Raw genomic sequence first — 21,563 nt, 5'->3', positions numbered from 1 at the left:
GTTTCCATGTGTCTATGAAGTTTTAGATTTTTTTAAGCTAGTACATCAAAGTTATTAAGGTTTATGTCTCTCTCGGCGAAGGAAAAATTGAACATATAATTTGAAGCCACGCCCCTATCATATATGTCAGCGGATCTGCACCAAATTTTGCCCACTTGTGCCCCTATGTGTGAATATGGACCACAGCAAATTTGAAGGCGATAGAGTAAAGCGTTTAGGAGAAACAAGGAGCAGTTTGGGACCTGCAAAAGTGCAAAAATGGGCCAAAAATGCACATTCAAAAATTCATAACTCTTTTTCTGTACATCTGAGCACATGGCTCGCGCTGACTTTTTTGTAGGTCTCTAGGTCCTACATATGCCAAAAAATTTTCGTAGCTCTAGGTCAAACGGGCCGGGAGCAGGTGCACTTTTTCGACCTTAGGTGGCGCTGCAGAGCCATTTTTTTTGCATTGTTTTAAGAAACACAAAAATATCCAATTTTTCACCGGGCCCGACAAATGTGCAAATTTTGGTGACTTTTCGTGCATGTTTAGGCCCTCAAAAATGGAAAAGCGCTGCACAGTAAATAATAATAATAATAACTAGAGCTGCAAGCAGCTATAAAGGGCCCTCGCAGACCTGTGCACGTTGGGCTATGAACAGGTCGGGGTATGAACAAGGACTATGAACGATGAAAAAGTAGTTGTAGATGACTTCAGTGCAGGACTCTTACCAAATATGTAAAATTTAGTCAAGGTGGGACATTGTGGGTGGAGTTACTGCAGCTTTTATTGTTCCAATGTTGTGACTTTCAATGCCATATAGGCCACACCCACTGTCGAAACATCGTACTGATTTGTGGAGGGCATAAGGCATGGCCACTGGCTTTTCAGAAAACATTTAAGGGATATCACTTCAAGGGGCTCAGCAGAGTACATAAAAACATTAAGGATTGGCTTTTTTTTTGCTGCAACTAGGTGGCGCTTGTACTATGATAAAAAATTGGCATGTAGGTGTGTTTCACATTGGACTCCCATCCCATATATGAAGTTTTAAAAATATCAGATCGTCTAGGTCCATTTTCAGCAACTTCTACCGTTTTCACGAGACATCGGATTTTGAGTTGGCATAGAGGCCACGCCCTTTATTGAAAAGTCATAAAAGTTGGGAACCTTAATGTTCCAATGTGTCATAGCTTTTCTGACCATTTTTGAGTTCATTTAGTCAAACAGGCATTTCACAGTACATAAAAGTATAATAAATGAGATTTTTGTCCGCCACTGGGTGGCGCTGTAAATGATTTGAAATTTTATCACATAGCTGTATTATTGCATGACGTTTAAAGTCCCAGGAAAGTTTCAGATGGTTTGAAGCTGTCATAGCTGAGTTATTAAGATTTTTGTCACTCTTGGCGAAGGAAATATTAAACATAATTTGAAGCTCCGCCCCCATCTTTTATGTCAAGAGATCTTCACGATATTTGGACTATGTGTGCCCCTCAGTTGGATAATGATTAATGCCAAAGTTTAAGGTAATGGGGTGAAGATTTTAAGAGAAAAAGGCACTAGTTTGAGACCAGCTAATGTCTAAGAATGGGACAAAACTGCACATTAAAAAAATTCATAACAATTTTTTTTGTACATCCTAGCACATCACTTTTATTGACTTTTTTGTAGGTCTTACAGTTCTTCATTAGCCTACAAAGTTTCATAGCTGTAGGTCAAACCAAACAGGATTGACTGTAATCTTTCGACTAATGACTTTTTGTGCAGCCACTAGGTGGCGCTAGCTTTAAACTGGAATATATTTTTGTCGCTATGTTCAGGAGAATATTTGTATCCAATGTGTGAAATTGTGAGAAGATCAGATCATCTGGGTCAAATTACCGCAACTTTTACTGGACAGATAAAGCTTCGGAATGAAAATGGTCATAGAGGCCACGCCCATTATCGAAACTTCGTAAAATTTGGTGGAGGTCAGCAAGGCTATCTAGAGGCTTGTCAGACTTAATTTCAGCGATATTACTTCAAAGGGCTCAGCTAAACACATAAAAACGTTTAAAAAATGCTATATTTTTGGCTGCCACTAGGTGGCGCTCGCACTATAGCAAAAAATACGTTGATAGGTGTATTCCGCATTGGAAATCCATCAAATATGTAATGTTTAGAAAAGATAAGACCATCTGGGTTCAAATACAGCAACTTTGTTCGTTTTCGCGAGAAATCAGACTGACATTTTTGTTTGCCACTAGGTGGCATTATAAGCAATTTAAGATTTTTTTAAACACATGTGTTAAGGGCTTGAGTCTTCATGTGTCTGTGAAGTTTCAGATTTTTTCAAGCTTGGAAAGCTGAGTTATAAAGGTTTGTTTCACATGTGGCAAAGTAATCATCAAAGGCTTAATATGAAGCCCCGCCCCCAACATATTTGATTGCGGATCGTCACGAAAATTTGAACAATTGTGCCACACAGTCAGATAAAACATCACAGCAAATTTGAAGTCGATCGGGTCAAGCGTTTGGGAGAAAAAAGGATCAGTTCGGGACCTGCAAATGAGCAAAAACGGGCCAAAGGTGCACATTCAAAAATTCATAACTCTCTTTCTGTACATCTGAGCATATGGCTCGCGCTGACTTTTTTGTAGGGCTCGAGGTCCTACATAAGGCTACAAATTTTTGTAGCTCTAGGTCAAATGGGCCGGGAGTAAGAGGCTATTTTCCACTCATAAGGCCATTTTGGGGCCAATTACAGCCACTTTTTTCGTTTTGGCGGGTCATCTGACTTTGAAGTGGCGTGCAGACCACGCCCATTATGGAAAAGTCATAAAATTTTAAAATCTTAATATTCCATGTGTTAATGATATTCTGACCAATTTTCACTTGTCTTACTCAAACAGACTGAGCACAATACATGAAAGTGTAAAAAATGACATTTTAATCAACCACTAGGCGGCGCTAGTAGGTATTGAAAAAAACTTTGTTTAAAGGTGTTAAAGACATAAGTTTCCATGTGTCTATGAAGTTTTAGATTTTTTTAAGCTAGTACATCAAAGTTATTAAGGTTTATGTCTCTCTTGGCGAAGGAAAAATTGAACACATAATTTGAAGCCACGCCCCTATCATATATGTCAGCGGATCTGCACCAAATTTTGCCCACTTGTGCCCCTATGTCTTATTATATACCACAGCAAATTTGAAGGCGATTGAGTAAAGCGTTTAGGAGAAACAAGGAGCAGTTTGGGACCTGCAAACGTGCAAAAATGGGCCAAAAATGCACATTCAAAAATTCATAACTCTTTTTCTGTACATCTGAGCACATGGCTCGCGCTGACTTTTTTGTAGGTCTCTAGGCCCTTCATATGCCTAAAAATTTTCGTAGCTCTAGGTCAAACGGGCCGGGACCAGGTGCACTTTTTCGACCTTAGGTGGCGCTGCAGAGCAATTTTTTTTGCATTCTTTTGAGAAACACAAAAATATCCAATTTTTCACCGGGCCCGACAAATGTGCAAATTTTGGTGACTTTTCGTGCATGTTTAGGCCCTCAAAAATGGAAAAGCGCTGCACAGTAAATAATAATAATAATAACTAGAGCTGCAAGCAGCTATAAAGGGCCCTCGCAGACCTGTGCACGTTGGGGTATGAACAGGTCGGGGTATGAACAAGGACTATGAACGATCAAAAAGTAGTTGTAGATGACTTCAGTGCAGGACTCTTACCAAATATGTAAAATTTAGACAAGGTGGGACAATGTGGGTGGAGTTACTGCAGCTTTTATTGTTCCAATTTTGTGACTTTCAATGCCATATAGGCCACACCCACTGTCGAAACATCGTACTGATTTGTGGAGGGCATAAGGCATGGCCACTGGCTTTTCAGAAAACATTTAAGGGATATCACTTCAAGGGGCTCAGCAGAGTACATAAAAACATTAAGGAATTGCTATATTTTTTGCTGCCACTAGGTGGCGCTCGTACTATGATAAAAATAGGCTTGTAGGTGTGTTTCACATTGGACTCCCATCCCATATATGAAGTTTTGCAAACATCAGATCATCTAGGTCCAATTACAGCAACTTTTACCGTTTTGGCGAGACATCAGACTTTGAGTTTGCATAGAGGCCACGCCCTTTAATGAAAAGTCATATAAGTTGAGAACCTTAATGTTCCAATGTGTCATAGCTTTTCTGACCATTTTTGAGTTCATTTAGTCAAACAGGCATTTCAGAGTACATAAAAGTATAAAAAATGAGATTTTTGTCCGCCACTGGGTGGCGCTGTAAATGATTTGAAAGTTTATCACATAGCTGTATTATTGCATTACTTTTAAAGGCCCAGGAGAGTTTCAGATGGTTTGAAGCTGTCATAGCTGAGTTAATAATATTTTTGTCACTCTTGGCGAAGGAAATTTTAAACATAATTTGAAGCTCCGCCCCCATCTTTTATGTCAAGAGATCTTCACGATATTTGGGCTATGTGTGCCCCTCAGTTGGATAATGATTCATGCCAAAGTTGAAGGTAATGGGGTGAATCGTTTAAGAGAAAAAGGCACTAGTTTGAGACCAGCTAATGTCTAAGAATGGGACAAAACTGCACATTAAAAAAATTCATAACAATTTTTCTGTACATCTTAGCACATCACTTCTATTGACTTTTTTGTAGGTCTTGCAGTCCTTCATTTGCCTACAAAGTTTCATAGCTGTAGGTCAAACCAAACAGGATTGACTGTAATCTTTCGACTAATGACATTTTTTGCAGCCACTAGGTGGCGCTAGCTTTAAACTGGAATATATCTGTGTCGATATGTTCAGGAGAATATTATCATTCAATGTGTGAAATTGTGAGAAGATCAGATCATCTGGGTCAAATTACAGCAACTTTTACTGGACAGATAAAGCTTCGGAATGAAAATGGTCATAGAGACCACGCCCATTATCGAAACTTCGTAAAATTTGGTGGAGGTCAGCAGGGCTGTCTAGAAGCTTTGCAGACTTAATTTCAGCGATATTACATAAAAGGGCTCAGCTAAACACATAAAAACGTTTAAAAAATGCTATATTTTTGGCTGCCACTAGGTGGCGCTCGCACTATAACAAAAAATACGTTGATAGGTGTATTCCGCATTGGAAACCCATCAAATATATGAAGTTTGGAAAAGATAAGACCATCTGGGACCAAACACAGCAACTTTGTTCGTTTTGGCGAGACATCAGACTGACATTTTTGTTTGCCACTAGATGGCCTTATAAGCAATTGAAGATTTTTTTAAACACTTGTGTTAAGGGCTTAAGTCTTCATGTGTATGTGAAGTTTCAGATTTTTCTAAGCTTGTAAAGCTGAGTTATAAAGGTTTGTTTCACATGTGGCAAAGTAATCATCAAAGGCATAATATGAAGCCCCGCCCCCAACATATTTGATGGCGGATCATCCCGAAAATTTGAACAATTGTGCCTCACAGTCAGATCAAACATCACAGCAAATTTGAAGTTGATCGGGTCCAGCGTTTGGGAGAAAAAAGGAGCAGTTCGGGACCTGCAAATGAGCAAAAAAGGGCCAAAAGTGCACATTCAAAAATTCATAACTCTCTTTCTGTACATCTGAGCATATGGCTCGCGCTGACTTTTTTGTAGGGCTCGAGGTCCTACATAAGACTACAAATTTTTGGAGCTCTAGGTCAAACGGGCCGGGAGTGAGAGGCTATTTTCCACTCATAAGGCCATTTTGGGGCCAATTACAGCCACTTTTTTCGTTTTGGCGAGTCATCTGACTTTGAGGTGGCGTGCAGACTACGCCCATTATCGAAAAGTCATAAAATTTTGAAACCTTAATATTCCATGTCTTATTGATATTCGGACCAATTTTCATTTGTTTTACTCAAACAGACTGAGCACAATACATGAACGTGTAAAAAATGACATTTTAATCAACCACTAGGCGGCGCTAGTAGGTATTTAAAAAAACTTTTTTTAAAGGTGTTAAAGACATAAGTTTCCATGTGTCTATGAAGTTTTAGATTTTTTTAAGCTAGTACATCAAAGTTATTAAGGTTTTTGTCCCTCTTGGCGAAGGAAAAATTAAACACATAATTTGAAGCCACGCCCCTATCATATATGTCAGCGGATCTGCACCAAATTTTGACCACTTGTGCCCCTATGTGTGAATATGGACCACAGCAAATTTGAAGGCGATTGAGTAAAGCGTTTAGGAGAAACAAGGAGCAGTTTGGGACCTACAAACGTGCAAAAATGGGCCAAAAATGCACATTCAAAAATTCATAACTCTTTTTCTGTACATCTGAGCACATGGCTCGCACTGACTTTTTTGTTGGTCTCTAGGTCCTACATATGCCTAAAAATTTTCGTAGCTCTAGGTCAAACGGGCCGGGACCAGGTGCACTTTTTCGACCTTAGGTGGCGCTGCAGAGCCATTTTTTTTGCATTGTTTTGGGAAACACAAAAATATCCAATTTTTCACCGGGCCCGACAAATGTGCAAATTTTGGTGACTTTTCGTGCATGTTTAGGCCCTCAAAAATGGAAAAGCGCTGCACAGTAAATAATAATAATAATAATAATAATAACTAGAGCTGCAAGCAGCTATAAAGGGCCCTCGCAGACCTGTGCACGTTGGGGTATGAACAGGTCGGGGTATGAATGATGAAAAATTTGTTGTAGATCACTTCAGTGCAGGACTATTACCAAATATGTAAAATTTAGACAAGGTGGGACAATGTGCGTGGAGTTACTGCAGCTTTTATTGTTCCAATTTTGTGTCTTTCAATGCCATATAGGCCACACCCACTGTTGAAACATTGTACTGATTTGTGGGGGGGATAAGGCATGGCCACTGGCTTTTCAGAAAACATTTAAGGGATATCACTTCAAGGGGCTCAGCAGAGTACATAAAAACATGAAGGATTTGCTATATTTTTTGCTGCCACTAGGTGGCGCTCTTACTATGATAAAAAATAGGCTTGTAGGTGTGTTTCACATTGGACTCCCATCCCATATATGATGTTTTGCAAACATCAGATCATCTAGGTCCAATTACAGCAACTTTTACCGTTTTGGGGAGACATCAGACTTTGAGTTTGCATAGAGGCCACGCCCTTTAATGAAAAGTCATAAAAGTTGAGAACCTTAATGTTCCAATGTGTCATAGCTTTTCTGACCATTTTTTAGTTCATTTAGTCAAAAGGCATTTCACAGTACATAAAAGTATAAAAAATGAGATTTTTGTCCGCCACTGGGTGGTGCTGTAAATGATTTGAAAGTTTATCACATAGCTGTATTATTGCATGACTTTTAAAGGCTCAGGAAAGTTTCAGATGGTTTGAAGCTGTCATAGCTGAGTTAATAATATTTTTGTCACTCTTGACGAAGGAAATATTAAACATAATTTGAAGCTCCGCCCCAATTTTTTATGTCAAGAGATCTTCACGATATTTGGACTATGTGTGCCCCTCAGTTGGATAATGATTCATGCCAAAGTTGAAGGTAATGGGGTGAATTTTTTAAGAGAAAAAGGCACTAGTTTGAGACCAGCTAATGTCTAAGAATGGGACAAAACTGCACATTAAAAAAAATCATAATTTTTCTGTACATCCTAGCACATCACTTCCATTGACTTTTTTGTAGGTCTTGCAGTCCTTCATTTGCCTACAAAGTTTCATAGCTCTAGGTCAAACCAAACAGGATTGACTGTAATCTTTCGACTAATGAAATTTTTAGCAGCCACTAGGTGGCGCTAGCTTTAAACTGGAATATATTTTTGTCGATATGTTCAGGAGAATATTTTCATCCAATGTGTGAAATTGTGAGAAGATCAGATCATCTGGGTCAAATTACAGCAACTTTTACTGGACAGATAAAGCTTTGGATTGAAAATGGTCGTAGAGGCCACGCCCATTATGGAAACTTCGTAAAATTTGGTGGAGGTCAGCAAGGCTGTCTAGAGGCTTTGCAGACTTAATTTTAGCGATATTACTTCAAAGGGCTCAGCTAAACACATAAAAACGTTTAAAAAATGCTATATTTTTGGCTGCCACTAGGTGGCGCGCGCACTATAACAAAAAATAAGTTGATAGGTGTATTCCGCATTGGAAATCCATCAAATATGTAATGTTTAGAAAATATAAGACCATCTGGGTCCAAATACAGCAACTTTGTTCGTTTTGGCGAGACATCAGACTGACATTTTTGTTTGCCACTAGATGGCCTTATAAGCAATTGAAGATTTTTTTAAACACTTGTGTTAAGGGCTTAAGTCTTCATGTGTATGTGAAGTTTCAGATTTTTCTAAGCTTGTAAAGCTGAGTTATAAAGGTTTGTTTCACATGTGGCAAAGTAATCATCAAAGGCATAATATGAAGCCCCGCCCCCAACATATTTGATGGCGGATCATCACGAAAATTTGAACAATTGTGCCTCACAGTCAGATAAAACATCACAGCAAATTTGAAGTCGATCGAGTCAAGCGTTTGGGAGAAAAAAGGAGCAGTTCGGGACCTGCAAATGAGCAAAAACGGGCCAAAAGTGCACATTCAAAAATTCATAACTCTCTTTCTGTACATCTGAGCATATGGCTCGCGCTGACTTTTTTGTAGGGCTCGAGGTCCTACATAAGGCTACAAATTTTTGGAGCTCTAGGTCAAACGGGCCGGGAGTGAGAGGCTATTTTCCACTCATAAGGCCATTTTGGGGCCAATTACAGCCACTTTTTTCGTTTTGGCGAGTCATCTGACTTTGAGGTGGCGTGCAGACTACGCCCATTATCGAAAAGTCGTAAAATTTTAAAACCTTAATATTCCATGTCTTAATGATATTCTGACCAATTTTTATTTGTTTTACTCAAACAGACTGAGCACAATACATGAAAGTGTAAAAAATGACATTTTAATCAACCACTAGGCGGCGCTAGTAGGTATTTAAAAAAACTTTTTTTAAAGGTGTTAAAGACATAAGTTTCCATGTGTCTATGAAGTTTTAGATTTTTTTAAGCTAGTACATCAAAGTTATTAAGGTTTTTGTCCCTCTTGTCGAAGGAAAAATTGAACACATAATTTGAAGCCACGCCCCTATCATATATGTCAGCGGATCTGCACTAAATTTTGCCCAGTTGTGCCCCTATGTGTGAATATGGACCACAGCAAATTTGAAGGCGATTGAGTAAAGCGTTTAGGAGAAACAAGGAGCAGTTTGGGACCTACAAACGTGCAAAAATGGGCCAAAAATGCACATTCAAAAATTCATAACTCTTTTTCTGTACATCTGAGCACATGGCTTCCGCTGACTTTTTTGTAGGTCTCTAGGTCCTACATATGCCTAAAAATTTTCGTAGCTCTAGGTCAAACGGGCCGGGACCAGGTGCACTTTTTCGACCTTAGGTGGCGCTGCAGAGCCATTTTTTTTGCATCGTTTTGGGAAACACAAAAATATCCAATTTTTCACCGGGCCCGACAAATGTGCAAATTTTGGTGACTTTTCGTGCATGTTTAGGCCCTCAAAAATGGAAAAGCGCTGCACAGTAAATAATAATAATAATAATAATAATAATAATAATAATAATAATAATAATAATAATCTGGAGAAAAACAAGAGGGCTCTCGCAGCGGTAGCTGCTCGGGCCCTAATAATAATAATCTGGAGAAAAACAAGAGGGCTCTCGCAGCGGTAGCTGCTCGGGCCCTAATAATAATCTGGAGAAAAACAAGAGGGCTCTCGCAGCGGTAGCTGCTCGGGCCCTAATAATAATCTGGAGAAAAACAAGAGGGCTCTCGCAGCGGTAGCTGCTCGGGCCCTAACTAGAGCTGCAAGCAGCTATAAAGGGCCCTCGCAGACCTGTGCACGTTGGGGTATGAACAGGTCGGGGTATGAACAAGGACTATGAATGATGAAAAATTAGTTGTAGATCCCTTCAGTGCAGGACTATTACCAAATATGTAAAATTTAGAAAAGGTGGGACAATGTGGGTGGAGTTACTGCAGCTTTTATTGTTCCAATTTTGTGACTTTCATTGCCATATAGACCACAGCCACTGTCGAAACATCGTACTGATTTGTGGAGGGCATAAGGCATGGCCACTGGCTTTTCAGAAAACATTTAAGGGATATCACTTGAAGGGGCTCAGCAGAGTACATAAAAACGTTAAGGATTTGCTATATTTTTTGCTGCCATTAGGTGGCGCTCGTACTATGATAAAAAATAGGCTCCTAGGTGTGTTTCACATTGGACTCCCATCCCATATATGAAGTTTTGCAAACATCAGATCATCTAGGTCCAATTACAGCAACTTTTACCGTTTTGGCGAGACATTGGTCTTTGAGTTAGCATAGAGGCCACGCCCTTTATTGAAAAGTCATAAAAGTTGAGAACTTTAATGTTCCAATGTGTCATAGCTTTTCTGACCATTTTTGAGTTCATTTAGTCAAACAGGCATTTCACAGTACATAAAAGTATAAAAAATGAGATTTTCGTCCGCCACTGGGTGGCGCTGTAAATGATTTGAAAATTTATCACATAGCTGTATTATTGCATTACTTTTAAAGGCCCCGTAAAGTTCGAGATGGTTTGAAGCTGTCATAGCTGAGTTATTAAGATTTTTGTCACTCTTGGCGAAGGAAGTATTAAACATAATTTGAAGCTCCGCCCCCATCTTTTATGTCAAGAAATCTTCACGATATTTGGCCTATGTGTGCCCCTCAGTTGGATAATGATTCATGCCAAAGTTAAAGGTAATGGCATGAATCGTTCAAGAGAAAAAGGCACTAGTTTGAGACCAGCTAATGTCTAAGAATGGGACAAAACTGCACATTAAAAAAATTCATAACAATTTTTCTGTACATCCTAGCACATCACTTCTATTGACTTTTTTGTAGGTCTTGCAGTCCTTCATTAGCCTACAAAGTTTCATAGCTGTAGGTCAAACCAAACAGGATTGACTGTAATCTTTCGACTAATGACATTTTTTGCAGCCACTAAGTGGCGCTAGCTTTAAACTGGAATATATTTTTGTCGATATGTTCAGGAGAATATTTTCATCCAATGTGTGAAATTGTGAGAAGATCAGATCATCTGGGTCAAATTACAGCAACTTTTACTGGACAGATAAAGCTTCGGAATGAAAATGGTCGTAGAGGCCACGCCCATTATCTAAACTTCGTAAAATTTGGTGGAGGTCAGCAAGACTATGTAGAGGCTTTTCAGACTTAATTTCAGCGATATTACTTCAAAGGGCTCAGCTAAACACATAAAAACGTTTAAAAAATGCTATATTTTTGGCTGCCACTAGGTGGCGCTCGCACTATAACAAAAAATACATTGATCGGTGTATTCCGCATTGGAAACCCATCAAATATATGAAGTTTAGACAAGATAAGACCATCTGGGACCAAACACAGCAACTTTGTTCGTTTTGGCGAGACATCAGACTGACATTTGTGTTTGCCACTAGATGGCCTTATAAGCAATTGAAGATTTTTTTAAACACTTGTGTTAAGGGCTTGAGTCTCCATGTGTCTGTGAAGTTTCAGATTTTTCCAAGCTTGTAAAGCTGAGTTATAAAGGTTTGTTTCACATGTGGCAAAGTAATCATCAAAGGCATAATATAAAGCCCCGCCCCCAACATATTTGATGGCGGATCATCACAAAAATTTGAGCAATTGTGCCTCACAGTCAGATAAAACATCACAGCAAATTTGAAGTTGATCAGGTCAAGCGTTTGGGAGAAAAAAGGAGCAGTTCGGGACCTGCAAATGAGCAAAAACGGGCCAAAAGTGCACATTCAAAAATTCATAACTCTCTTTCTGTACATCTGAGCATATGGCTCGTGCTGACTTTTTTGTAGGGCTCGAGGTCCTACATAAGGCTACAAATTTTTGGAGCTCTAGGTCAAACGGGCCGGGAGTGAGAGGCTATTTTCCACTCATAAGGCCATTTTGGGGCCAATTACAGCCACTTTTTTCGTTTTGGCGAGTCATCTGACTTTGAGGTGGCGTGCAGACTACGGCCATTATCGAAAAGTCGTAAAATTTTAAAACCTTAATATTCCATGTCTTAATGATATTCTGACCAATTTTCATTTGTTTTACTCAAACAGACTGAGCACAATACATGAAAGTGTAAAAAATAACATTTTAATCAACCACTAGGCGGCGCTAGTAGGTTTTTAAAAAAACTTTTTTTAAAGGTGTTAAAGACATAAGTTTCCATGTGTCTATTAAGTTTTAGATTTTTTTAAGCTAGTACAACAAAGTTATTAAGGTTTATGTCACTCTTGGCGAAGGAAAAATTGAACACATAATTTGAAGCCACGCCCCTATCATATATGTCAGCGGATCTGCACCAAATTTTGCCCACTTGTGCCCCTATGTGTGAATATGGACCACAGCAAATTTGAAGGTGATTGAGTAAAGCGTTTAGGAGAAACAAGGAGCAGTTTGGGACCTGCAAACGTGCAAAAATGGGCCAAAAATGCACATTCAAAAATTCATAACTCTTTTTCTGTACATCTGAGCACATGGCTCGCGCTGACTTTTTTGTAGGTCTCTAGGTCCTACATATGCCTAAAAATTTTCGTAGCTCTAGGTCAAACGGGCCGGGACCAGGTGCACTTTTTCAACCTTAGGTGGCGCTGCAGAGCCATTTTTTTTGCATTGTTTTGGGAAACACAAAAATATCAAATTTTTCACCGGGCCCAACAAATGTGCAAATTTTTGTGACTTTTCGTGCATGTTTAGGCCCTCAAAAATGGAAAAGCGCTGCACAGTAAATAATAATAATAATAATAATAATAATAATAATAATAATAATAATAATAATCTGGAGAAAAACAAGAGGGCTCTCGCAGCGGTAGCTGCTCGGGCCCTAATAATCTGGAGAAAAACAAGAGGGCTCTCGCAGCGGTAGCTGCTCGGGCCCTAATAATCTGGAGAAAAACAAGAGGGCTCTCGCAGCGTTAGCTGCTCGGGCCCTAATAATAATAATAATAATAATAATAATAATCTGGAGAAAAACAAGAGGGCTCTCGCAGCGGTAGCTGCTCGGGCCCTAATAAAAAGAATAATAATCTGTAGAAAAACAAGAGGGCTCTCGCAGCGGTAGCTGCTCGGGCCCTAATAATAATAATAAGAATAATAATCTGGAGAAAAACAAGAGGGCTCTCGCAGCGGTAGCTGCTCGGGGTAGCTGCTCGGGCCATAATAATCCGGAGAAAAACAAGAGGACTCTCGCAGCGGTAGCTGCTCGGGCCCTAATAATAATAATCCGGAGAAAAACAAGAGGGCTCTCGCAGCGGTAGCTGCTCGGGCCCTAATAATAATCCGGAGAAAAACAAGAGGGCTCTCGCAGCGGTAGCTGCTCGGGCCCTAATAATAATCTGGAGAAAAACAGGAGGGCTCTCGCAGCGGTAGCTGCTCGGGCCCTAAATATATATAATTATATATAATTATAATATATATAATGGGAAATATATTCGCGGAGGGCTTCCTGCTCCGGGTATTCGGCCGCCCTTAAACAATGCGCATGACAGAACGTGCTTCACCCCGTAATAACCAGTTTGGTCCAATTTATTTCGGGAATATGGAGTTTCAGCCACGGAAGACCGAGAACTATAGGTGCGCAGCGGGTTAGCATGACAAATAACCGACTTTGCTCACAATGATTTACCGATACAAATAGCGATACTGGACACGTTTGATAAGTAACTACGGCCAGAGGATGCCCGTCAAGGTCATTAAATCGTTTAAAAGTACCCAATTTTACCTGGCAACACCCCAAAGCTTGAGTCAAGGAGATGTCTATGAAGTTGTTGTCGGCGCTGGAGTCGACCAGTGCTTTAATGGATCGCAGCCGTTTGGCGTATGTGACCTCCCTTGTGAGTATCAGTCTCTTGCTGGCTGGTGTGTCGGCTATTCCCCCAGCCCGGCTGGCGTCCTTGGGATTTTCACAGTTCGTGGGGTCTTCTCGGTGATGCGTGGCCCGGCGATGTCCCCCACCAGCAGGGTGCTCGGGGCAAGCGACTATCAAATGGCCGGAGAGGCCGCAGTACGAAGAAAGTTTGGAGCGCATGCGGTGCTCCCTTTCTCCGAGCGAGAGGCGCCCTCCCCCGATTTGCATGGGCTCACCTCCCCCCAGAGTCGTGGACGGGGCAGTCGCAGATTCAGTAAGGGGTCTCTCACCTTCCCTGCCCCCTGGAATTGGTAGTGCGATTGGCCGCCGTTCCAAGTCTCTCTCTCTCTCCATCTGGGCCAGAAACTCTACAAGTTTTAAAGAAATTCTCCACAGGTTTTTAATCGGTCCAATATGTCCAATTTTGAATGGCAGTAAATGAGCCCATTTGCAAGTATTTAGAAGGAATGGCAGTGTGGCATATTGAAATTCTTCATTTTTTGACAATCTATGCAATATTTTATTCTCTTAGTTTTTTTTTTGTATGCTTTTCCTTTAATATCACACATTAAAAGCCCAAGTTGAATCGATAATTCCCCCAGGGGTTAAAGGGTATTTGGCTGATGTGAACCGAGAGCCATAAAAAGGCCACATATAAAACAACAAACGGGAAGGGAAGGGAAGGGAAGGGAAGGGAAGGGAAGGGAAGGGAAGGGAAGGGAAGGGAAGGGAAGGGAAGGGAAGGGAAGGGAAGGGGAAAAGGGAAGGGACACACAAGAGGGAATTCACCCATGGGAAGCACTGGTGCTATTGGTGCATGTTGTTAGATATTTTCCGAGCTCACTCAATCAATCAATCAATCAAATTTTATTTATATAGCCCTAAATCACCGAAGTCTCAAAGGGCTTCACAGAATGAAAAGAGGTCATACAGAGACATCTTTTCAATGTAAGGTACACAACAGCATCCCCTGTCAAAGCTCCCAGAAGGGGAAGGAAAAACTCAAAAACCCCAATTTGGGGAAAATCAGAAACCTCCAGAAGGGACCACAGGTGGGAGGAGCCCCCTTCCAGGCCCACAGGTTGAAGTGGATGCTGCATGTACCGAACACAGAAACAATATAAATTACAGAAAACATATTGTGCTATATAGTGCAGTGATGTCTTGACAGCAGGCAAAGCCATTGGGCAGGAACCATCCCGCATTCCAGCCAGGTGGACCGCAGACGGCTAGACTCCTAACCCGTGATGGTCGACCAGCGCAGGACCCAATGGAGGCGGTCAAGTCAACCCTCACCATCTAGCTAGCCCCCTCTCCCGGCCGGAAGAGGGGGGCAGGAAAAAAGAAGAAAAAGAAGAAGGCTGCAGACAGGCTAATTTAACTAAATGCTTTTGAGTATAGATGTGTTTTTAGTCGGGATTTAAAGATTTCTACCGAGGTGGCTGCGCGAACTTCCATAGGTAGGGCATTCCATAGTACTGGCGCGCGAATGGAAAATGCCCTTGATCCCGCAGACTTCTTTTTAGCCCGTGGGGTCGATAGCAAACCGGCATTTTGTGATCGAAGTTGTCGGGACGGAACATAAGGTGATACTAAGTCGACGAGATAGGAAGGAGCTAAACCGTGTAAAATTTTATAAGTAATTAACAGCACCTTAAAATCACATCTCACGTGTATTGGAAGCCAATGCAGGTCAGCTAGAATCGGAGTAATATGATCAAACTTTCTCGTCCTTGTCAATAGTCTCGCCGCTGCATTCTGTACACACTGCAGGCTTTTAATGTGAGACATGGGAAGGCCAGAAAACAAAATGTTGCAATAGTCTAGGCGCGACGTAACAAATGCATGAATTAATGTTTCTGCATCGCTAAGAGAAAGAATAGGGCGAATTTTAGCTATATTGCGGAGGTGAAAAAACGCCGTTCTTGTCATGTTATTAATATGTGTTCGAAAGGAGAGAGTTGAGTCAAATATCACGCCGAGATTTTTTGCAGAACTACTTTGGGAAATAATACAGTTTTCTAGGTTCAGCGTGGTATTCTTAAGCAGGTGCTGATGATGAGCAGGGCCAATAAATAACATCTCAGTTTTATTAGGGTTGAGAAGCAGAAAATTGGAAGACATCCATTGTTTAATCTCGGCGAGGCAAGCCTCCAGTTTACTGCACTTGCACGGATCCGTTATTTCTAAGGGCATATAGAGTTGGGTATCATCAGCATAGCAATGAAAACTAATAGCATGTTTACGTATAATATCGCCGAGAGGAATCATGTAGATGTTGAACAGTAAGGGGCCAAGTACTGACCCCTGCGGGACACCACATGAGACGGAGAAAGACTCAGAGATTGCGTCGCCATAAGAGACACTATGCGTCCTTCCCAGGATGTAAGATCTGAACCAAGAAAGTGCTGATCCCGAGATACCAACACATGATCTAAGACGTTCTATAAGAATATGATGATCAATAGTGTCAAATGCGGCACTAAGATCAAGCAGTAATAATATTGATGAGATGTTGGAATCCGAGGCTAAGAGAAGATCATTCGTCACTTTTACTAGGGCTGTCTCAGTTGAGTGGTTGGCCCTAAAACCTGACTGAAGGAGTTCAAATCTATTGTTGTCTATCATAAAATCACTAAGCTGTTGTGTTACAACTTTCTCAAGAATTTTGGCGATAAACGGAAGGTGTGACACTGGCCTATAGTTAGCGAGATCTTCAGGATCTAGGTGTGGTTTCTTAAGTAATGGTTGAATGACGGCCGTCTTAAAAGCTTCAGGTACAATGCCAGAGGAGAGTGACAGGTTGATAATATTCAAGACAGACGACCCCAAGATCGGGAACAACTCTTTGACGAGTTTGCCTGGAAGCGGGTCGAGCATGCAGGACGTCGGCTTTGCTGCATTAACCAGTTGTGTAAGACACTCCAGGGATACTAAATCAAACTGGGACAGGGTAGCCAGACTTTCATGAACCTGATTGTCCGAACTAGCATCAACAATCACAGTTGAGGTGGTGAGCGGCGCTGCCTTTTTTATTTCTTCCCTTATTAGCTGAATCCGCTGAGTAAAGGATTGCATGAAATCGTGTGCTGAATGGAGGGAATTTTGATTAACCTGCTGCTGCTGTGTTAGCTGCGCTACCGTCTCAAATAAATACTTTGGGTTGTTTTTATTAAGACTAATCATTTTGGAAAAGTGATTAGTTTTTGCTAGCCTAAGAGCCTCTTTATATTTCAGCAAGCTATCGCACCAGGCCTGACGGAAGACCTCAAGTTTAGTTGTTCGCCATTTACGCTCAAGTTGTCTACTTAACAGTTTACACGTACGCGTTTCCTCCGTAAACCACGGAGTGCGCCGCTTCGGACGAGTTTTAAGTTTCAGCGGCGCAATAGAGTTTAGGGAATTTAGAAGAACCGAATTAAAATCATTCGCGAGCTTATCGACTGAGCCAGTGAAAGACGGAAAGGCAGCTGTTGCGGAAGGCAGTAATTCAGAAAGTGCAGCAGTCGTTGAAGAATTAATATCACGGCTCTTAAAGCCTTGGTTGTGGACAACAAGACCACACTGAGCTAGGACTTCAAATGTTATAAGATAATGATCAGACATAACGTTAGTATGTGGCAGAATTATGACGTTTGAGGCAGTTAGGCCACGGGTTAGCACTAAGTCTAAGATATTGCCATTCCGGTGTGTTGCTGCTTTTATTATTTGTGTAAAACCAAATGCATCGATTATTGCTTGAAAAGCTACAGTAAGTGGCTCTGATGGGGAGTTCATATGAATATTGAAGTCACCCATAATTAATATATTATCTGTGTGAGTTATTAAGTCAGCCATAAGTTCAGGGAATTCATCTAAGAATCCAGAGTATGGGCCAGGAGGACGGTAAATAACTACCACATAAAATGGTGGTGAGGAGCTCGATCGCATAACGAGAGCCTCAAATGTCTTGAAAGTGTGACTCGTGCTCGTGCTAAGCCTAAAATCAGATTCCGAAATTAGGGCGACACCCCCCCCTTTTTTACAAGGACGGGCAACATGTGAGCCCACAAAGTTTGCGGGTGAGGCCTCATTTAATGGTAAGAATTCATTTGGTTTTAGCCAGGTTTCGCAGAGACCAAGCACGTTAAGATTTTGATCTGTAATAAGATCATTTACAAGAAGGGCTTTTGAAGCGAGTGACCTAATATTTATGAAGCCGAATTTAAACTGGGACATTTTTCCCGGACTATTCTGAGTCCTCGTGTTGGTAGTACTAATACCAACAAGATTTTTATGGCTGGGGCTTGCTCTATATTTTGAGTAATTAAAACCTCGTCGCGATGTTAGTAAAGTAGGAATTCGATTGTCGACGACTACAGCGCGCATATTGATATTAATATTTCGCCTAGGCACTTTGTCACTAGTCTTACTGATTAAAGAGGCAGGGCTGTTTTCCTTAATCAACACCACCTCAGCAGAAATCTTATCATTAGGGCATTCAGCATTAGGTATTGAAACAGTGTGTGGATTGCAGTGACCTAGACTAAGTATGCTATGTGTGTTGTAACAGTCCAGCTCACCTATTCTTTCCTGCTTATTTGGAAGATATGTATCCTTTGACAGGTGTTAGACGTGGCACTGACCTGGACAAGCTTGGAGAAAAGGATTCTTGCATATGTTACAGAACAATTGCCATGTTACGGGATTTAGTGCAACCTTGTCAAGGACATGGCAGTTTTGAGGACTCAAATATAGGGATGCGGATGAAGCAAAGCATGCAAACAAAGACAAATACAATCAAATATAGAGTAAGATCCAAAAAAAAAAGTCTAAATTAATTGAATAAAAATAAAACTCAAAATGGGAAAGTAAACTTACAACTACAAGTGACAATGCCTAACAATGAGGACACAGGGGAAACATGACATGATTAAAACCAACCAAAAGTACATCAATACAAACATGAATCATCTTTGACTGCATCATCCACAAATGTATTTTCACAACTGGCAAATTACAAGCTCGCCACAGAGGTCTTGTTATGTTCGTCATGCCAGTTATCCAAAGGACCTCATGACCACAGTTGTCAAAGTTAACAAGTCTGTAGTCATGCTGTCCAAAAAGGAAGGTTTTTCGTGAACTCATTTTAATGCACTTCATTGCATTTCTTGAGTAAACCAGAAGCAAGTACTAACAAATTTTGTTGTTTTTTGTTTTTGTTCACAGATCCTTTATTTCATACACTATGATGGTGATTATTGTCAACTTTGCTGTCCCACTGTCTGTCATGTTTTTCTGCTACTACAATGTGTCCGTCACAGTGAACAGATACAAAGCAAGCAACTGCCAAGATAACATTCATATTGACTGGTCAGATCAGAAGGATGTAACAAAGGTAGAAAAGGATTTCACATGTTGCTTTTATTGTGTTCAATAATTGTGATGGCATGTACATTGCCCTGCAACTGTTGTGGAGTTTTTTGTATTTGTTTTCAAGAATTAAATTACACTTGTTTTACTTTTTTTTTTTTTATATTCATCCGTGAGTTCAGAAATCCTCCAGAATATTGTGTTGTTTTGCCCTTGTCTTGCAGATGTCCATTCTAATGGTCATAATGTTCCTGGTAGCCTGGTCTCCATACTCCATGGTGTGTCTCTGGGCATCTTTTGGTGACCCCAGAACAATTCCTGCACCCATGGCTATCATAGCCCCTCTCTTTGCCAAGTCATCAACTTTTTACAACCCCTGCATTTATGTAATCACTAACAAAAAGTCAGTGTTTCTTTTTTCCCGCTACATCAGCCTTATTTTTCATTTTCAAAATGTCATACAACAGGAAGTTTAAATTGAATTTCTTTTCATGCAGATTCCGAAGAGCCATCATTGGCATGATCCGGTGTCAAACCAGACAAAGAATCACCATCAATACTCAGGTTCCTTTGACAACTTCTCAACAACATCTGGCCCTGTGAGAGGATGTCTTCAGTGTTGCAACATACAACTGTAATTCTATCCATGAATAAATGGCATCGAATAAATCAGTATCAGTAATTCTTCGCATTGAGCTTTTTCCTGTTCAACCTTAGGAGCTTGTTTGATCTTCTCTTTAGACCAATTAATAATTGTGAAGGATTGACATTCTCAAAGTGACTTCCGAGGTTTTCAAGTCAATACCCTCTCACGTAGAGTGGTTAAGTAATGACATAAAGCAAGAGTATTTGAAACAACTGACATTATTATCTGGGTTTACAGAACCAAGACAGCCCCTGGTTGACCGGTTGTTGTGAATACAAATCTACAGTACTGTACAGGGCACATATTTTGTTATTATATTGAGCCACTTATCCCCACTGGGGTCGCCGTCTTGCTGGTGCCTATCTCAGCTGGCTTCGGGCAGTAGGCGGGGTACACCCTGAACTGGTTGCCAGCCAGTTGCAGGGCACACAGAGATGAACAACCATTCACACACCCAATCACACCTAAGGACAATTTAGTATGTCCAATTCACCTGTCATGTTTTTGGAGTGTGGGAGGAAGCCGGAGTGCCCAGAGAGAACCCACGCGGGCTTGGGGAGAACATGCAAACTCCACACAGGAAGGCCGGAGCCAGGTGGATTCGAACCGGTCCCTTTGAACTGTGAGGCGGACATGCTATTCACTGCTCCACTGAGCCGCCTGTTTGAGAATAATATAACAGCATATTTAATTATTGCATGTTACAAAAATCTAGTATAAGTTAAAAACCCTGTAGAGCAAAAATTAATGTCTCGTAAAATTGATATCCCATGGATAATATTAACAACTTTGCCAAAAATAAATGACTAAAAAAAGTTTTTAAAAAATGGGGCTTAAAATCACTGAATCCACTTTCAAAGACTATAGGCGTGTCTGGCGATATTATACGTAAACATGCTATTAGTTTTCATTGCTATGCTGATGATACCCAACTCTATATGCCCTTAGAAATAACGGATCCGTGCAAGTGCAGTAAACTGGAGGCTTGCCTTGCCGAGATTAAACAATGGATGTCTTCCAATTTTCTGCTTCTCAACCCTAATAAAACTGAGATGTTATTTATTGGCCCTGCTCATCATCAGCACCTGCTTAAGAATACCACGCTGAACCTAGAAAACTGTATTATTTCCCAAAGTAGTTCTGCAAAAAATCTCGGCGTGATATTTGACTCAACTCTCTCCTTTCGAACACATATTAATAACATGACAAGAACGGCGTTTTTTCACCTCCGCAATATAGCTAAAATTCGCCCTATTCTTTCTCTTAGCCATATAGAAACATTAATTCATGCATTTGTTACGTCGCGCCTAGACTATTGCAACATTTTGTTTTCTGGCCTTCCCATGTCTCACATTAAAAGCCTGCAGTGTGTACAGAATGCAGCGGCGAGACTATTGACAAGGACGAGAAAGTTTGATCATATTACTCCGATTCTAGCTGACCTGCATTGGCTTCCAATACACGTGAGATGTGATTTTAAGGTGTTGTTAATTACTTATAAAATTTTACACGGTTTAGCTCCTTCCTATCTCGTCGACTTAGTATCACCTTATGTTCCGTCCCGACAACTTCGATCACAAAATGCCGGTTTGCTATCGACCCCACGGGCTAAAAAGAAGTCTGCGGGATCAAGGGCATTTTCCATTCGCGCGCCAGTACTATGGAATGCCCTACCTATGGAAGTTCGCGCAGCCACCTCGGTAG

At 40.8% G+C, this 21,563-nt stretch overlaps 1 protein-coding gene across 2 annotated transcripts in view; it reads left to right on the top strand.

The window, feature by feature from the left end:
* rrh (retinal pigment epithelium-derived rhodopsin homolog) overlaps nt 1-19,895 on the top strand; it is a 77,903-nt gene extending 58,008 nt beyond the window's left edge. For both annotated transcript variants that reach the window (XM_088433373.1, XM_088433375.1), the window contains 3 exons: nt 19,070-19,238; nt 19,438-19,616; nt 19,711-19,895. In XM_088433373.1, the coding sequence (XP_088289499.1) occupies nt 19,070-19,238; nt 19,438-19,616; nt 19,711-19,816 (454 nt within the window). In that variant the 3' untranslated portion in view covers nt 19,817-19,895. The remainder of the gene's footprint in view (nt 1-19,069; nt 19,239-19,437; nt 19,617-19,710) is intronic.
* The last annotated feature ends 1,668 nt before the right edge of the window (nt 19,896-21,563 follow it).

The sequence above is a fragment of the Hippichthys cyanospilos genome, chromosome 14 (genome assembly GCF_059441005.1).
Source record: "Hippichthys cyanospilos isolate Australia breed blue-spotted pipefish chromosome 14, RoL_Hcya_1.0, whole genome shotgun sequence".
In the NCBI taxonomy this organism is placed as follows: Eukaryota; Metazoa; Chordata; class Actinopteri; order Syngnathiformes; family Syngnathidae; genus Hippichthys; species Hippichthys cyanospilos.
This window is presented reverse-complemented; position numbering and strand designations above follow the sequence as displayed.